Raw genomic sequence first — 4,261 nt, forward strand, 5'->3', positions numbered from 1 at the left:
CTCAATCTGCTTTTCAATACACTGCTGTCAAGTTCAAGAGATTGTTCCATTCTCTCACTCACCGAATTCTTTGTTTCACTGGTTAATGCGTTGGGACCTGATACTGTTGATGAAGCTCTCAGAAATGGAAGGGAGGTCATGGAGTTGGAAAAATGGGAGCGCTCTATTGTAACTGATCCAAAATCAGAGATTACATCAACAAGCACTGAGGAGGAAGTTACATATTATGTTATTATTTTAAATTTATTTTAAATTTTCATTAGTAAAAATTTATTAAATTACAAAATTATAAATATACGTGGATAATAATAAATAATAAAATTTTTGAGTTACAACCAATAATAGCGGTCATTATAAACGTCATTATATTTTTAACTACCATAATTTATTCCATGAAATCGTTATTTTATATAGTGTAATATATGGTGGGTGTTTTGTGACTTGTTTGAAATTATCACATTATATTTTGTGACGAAACGTAAATTATAACGGTTTAAATTGTTACATTTTACGAAAATAATCATTAAAATTTGCACGATCTTTTATAGGTATTATATTCTGAATATAAACGCAATAATTAAATAAATATCTAAAGAATACATAATATTTAAAATGTGTTGCCTAATCCATGGCTAAAAAGTGTGGTCTATTGTATGCAACTATATTAAAATGTCTAGTGTATTCTCTTTTTATTCATAAGTTGTAAATGATCTCTAACTGTGTGTTTGTTTTTATGTGTTGGTGTTATCTGGATGACCGTGAAATCACGAGAGGAGAAGATAAGAAGATAACCGGAGAAAACGCACGCAGTGGTAAATGTACTCCAAATTTTGTGGAGGCTCTCATTTGATTTCATCATATGCAATGTGCAGGTCGCAAAAGCTAACCAGAGAAAGCATGGAGTGGTAATAGTAGTCCAACTGAATTAGACGTATGATGGTGGCCTTGGAAGACCTGCGACAGCGCCACACAAAAGACCGTTGTCGGGCATGTTGTACTCGTCCCTGAGGGACCGTTCTGGAGTTGGAACACTGATGTAAAGCTGTTGTCCCAAGTACCTATTCTCAGCAATCTCCGACCTCAAGTTCCACATTCCAACGTTGTCGAATGTCAACATGATCGCAGCCCATGACTTGGGGAACACCTGAATGGTGTGTCTGCTCACACCATCCAGAAGATTGTAGTTCTTCCTCTTCTCGGGAGTCCAAGTGCCGGGCTCAATCCTGCAAACACAAACAAACAAATTATTTTCATTTCATTTCCGAGAATAATATAAAGAATGTGAATAATGATATAGTAATACTCACGCCACAGCGAAGAAGGAGTAACCGTTAAGGTTGTAGGACTGGACGCTCTTCTCGTGGTTCTCGAAGATGATCTCGATGAAGGTGCGGTATTCGAACTTGACAACGTTGGGAGCCAAGGTGACGGCGGTTCCAAGGTTTGCTGGTGGCTCATCGGGAATGGTGTCGTACTTGAAGACCTTGTCGCCGATACCGAAGTACTCAGCGAGCTTGAGTGGGGTTTCGCTTTCGACGTGTGAAACACCATTGATTGCGTAGCGAAGCTTACCGTTATCCCTGCTGACGGTGTTAACGAACTTGAGGGTGCGAGTGATGTTGATCTGGCCGTAGTGGTAGGAGCCCTGGGGATTTGGCCTGGCAGCGCTGGCGGTCAAGTTCCAGCGGAAGGAGCGGAACTGATTGAGAGACCATGCCCAGCCGACGGGAGCCTCGGGGATTTCAGGGGCAGCTGGGCCCTTGCCGTTGACATAGCGGATGATTCCTTTTCCGGTGAGGATGATTTTGGTGAAGCGGGAAGAGGCAACGATGTAGTAGTCTTTGGGCTCTTGGTCAGCGGTGACAAGGACGCCATAGCACTGGCCGAGGTGAACATCGAGGGAGTCGTAGACGTTCTGAACGGTGTGGGAGCCTTCCATCTCAACCAGTTTCATCTGGTGGTTTTGGAAGCGGAAGTTGACGGAGTTTTTGAGACCCACGTTGCAAAGACGGTACTTGTAGGTCTTACCGGGAAGCATGGTGAAGAGGGGCTGATCAGTGCCGTCACCCTTGGCGTTCTGGCCATTGACGAGAAGGGCCTGAGGACGGCCTAGGGCGCGGCCACTGTCGAGGAGCTTGGCGAGGGTGGAGTGACTCTTGGTGTACCAATCACCTGCCAGCACGGTGTAGTCATCCTCGGGGTCGGCGTAGGGCACTGGGATGAGCAAACGGCTGTTGATGCGGAGGCCCCCGAAGCCGCCGGCTGCGCGGTGCATGCCGAGGCTTGGGTAATAGAAATAGCTTCCGATCTGATCCTTGACTTGGAATTTATAGGTGAAATTGGCGCCTGGTTGAATGGGGCAGTTGGTGCCTGCTACGCCGTCTTGCCAGGAGTTCTTCCTTTGCTGAATTCCAGCCCAATGGAAAAGGAATGGCTCGTCAAGGTTGTTGAAAACATTGATGACGACGTTGTTGTTGCTGGTGGAATTGATGTTGGGGCCTGGGAATTCGCCGTTGATTAGAATAACCTGTTGGGGCACCCCTGCCGGAGCTAGGGTTCCGTAGGTTATGTTCCAAGTGAAGTAGAGATAAGGATCTTCAGCCCTTGTGGGGAAGACCACTCCTGCCAAGAGGCAAACCAACATCACTGAAATCCTTGTAACTCCACCCATTTTTTCTCCTCTTATTGTTATTGATTACAATGTAACTCGTACACATTTTGTTCCTCCCTCTCTCTCCCTCTTTTATACTTCTCCAACCCTCTCTTCCACCACTCAATATCTCCCTAACATTACGCGCTCCCTCCAAACCCGCTCTTCCTCAAACTTCCCTCTTTTTTCTTTTCGCACCATTGCCCCTCTCTCTCTCTCTCTCTCTCTCTCTCTCTCTCTCTCTCTCTCTCTCTCTCTCTCTCCCTATTAACACCTCTCCAATTTTCAACACTTTTTTCTCCTACCACGCGTTCTTCAATCTCTTTTACCCCATTTTTATATTTATTAATTATTTATGGCCATGCTTATGTAAAACATAAAAAAAAACCTTAGTTGTTTATGGTAATTATTATAAAGAAAATCAATTTGTTTACTATAAGGTCTAGAGAAAATTTATGTTTAAGAATCAACATGTAAGTAGCATGCTTCAATAAGTTTTAGCCACACTGTAAATTATAATTTTTTTTTTATTTTCATGAAAATGTACTTATTTATGTTTTGTCTTTTATTATTATATGATTTGTCACAACCTATTTGCAAAAGTTTTTTTTTTTAGGGTTTTAACTTCTCCTAATGGTGACTATTATTTTTGTGGAGGTTTAAACCTCATTTATTTGCAATTATTTTATAATTACTCATCAGCATTTATAATTTCTAAATTTAATTAAATTTTTTATAATAAAAAAATAAATAAATCATATAAAATTGTAAAATACACAACAATCAGACAAAATTAATTTTATTAATGATTTAAGATGAAGTACACTCATTGGAAATTACTATGTAAATATAAAAAAATACATAAAAAAAATATATTTAAGGGGCAAATATTATCATATCATTATGTTGAAAAAATACATAATATTCGAACTCTCTAAAATGTGTCATTTTGTCCATGTTTTCAACTTCATCCATGTCAAACCTCCGAACAGAAAAATAAGGACCATGAGGGAACCGCCAGTGTTGATTATAATCATTGTTCTGCGCACTCCATGAATGATCATAAAAATGACAATGCATGTTTAGCACTCCATTTTTCATTACTTTTCGTTTCTAAAACATTAATTTTAGTTTAAATAAATATTAGTTTGTCTTTAATTAACTAGTTTTTGTTAATTGTTTAGAAAAATAGAGTTTTCATAAAAATGTGTTAAAAAGATTAAGTTTAAGAGTATTCTATTGCATTTAGTTTTGTTTTCTTTTTTGGACTCTCCCTTTTAATAAAATCTGTTTGCTGAGAAGCCCTTTTTGTCGTGCTGAATTTCAATTTTGAACCCCTAACTTGATTTTTTTCTTATTGGCATATCAATCCTTGCTTTACTCAATTGCAGTTGACCAAGCCCTTCTCCTAAATCGCACGTTTTATTAAATGAAGGATTTGACCAAGCCCTTATCCTAAGACATGCATGTATATGATATATGCATGTATATGATATATGATATATCCTAAGACACAACATAGAGAAGCATAGGAACAAGTTCATGTTCTAACCTATCGGACTCGCCAATCTCCAACATGTATTCTATTTATACTTGTTCACTTCTTCATAG

General features: G+C 39.3%; 1 protein-coding gene across 1 annotated transcript; it reads right to left on the minus strand.

Moving 5' to 3' along the window:
• Positions 1-606: 606 nt before the first annotated feature.
• Positions 607-2,676, minus strand: LOC114179710 (L-ascorbate oxidase homolog). The gene is made up of 2 exons (XM_028066129.1): positions 1,308-2,676; positions 607-1,223 (listed from the first exon to the last, which is right to left on the minus strand). The coding sequence occupies exons 1-2, from the start codon at positions 2,669-2,671 to the stop codon at positions 926-928; spliced, it is 1,662 nt and encodes a 553-aa protein (XP_027921930.1). The 5' UTR covers positions 2,672-2,676; the 3' UTR covers positions 607-925.
• Between the last annotated feature and the right edge of the window lie 1,585 nt (positions 2,677-4,261).

Source organism: Vigna unguiculata, chromosome 3 (assembly GCF_004118075.2).
Source record: "Vigna unguiculata cultivar IT97K-499-35 chromosome 3, ASM411807v1, whole genome shotgun sequence".
NCBI classification, from domain to species: domain Eukaryota; kingdom Viridiplantae; phylum Streptophyta; class Magnoliopsida; order Fabales; family Fabaceae; genus Vigna; species Vigna unguiculata.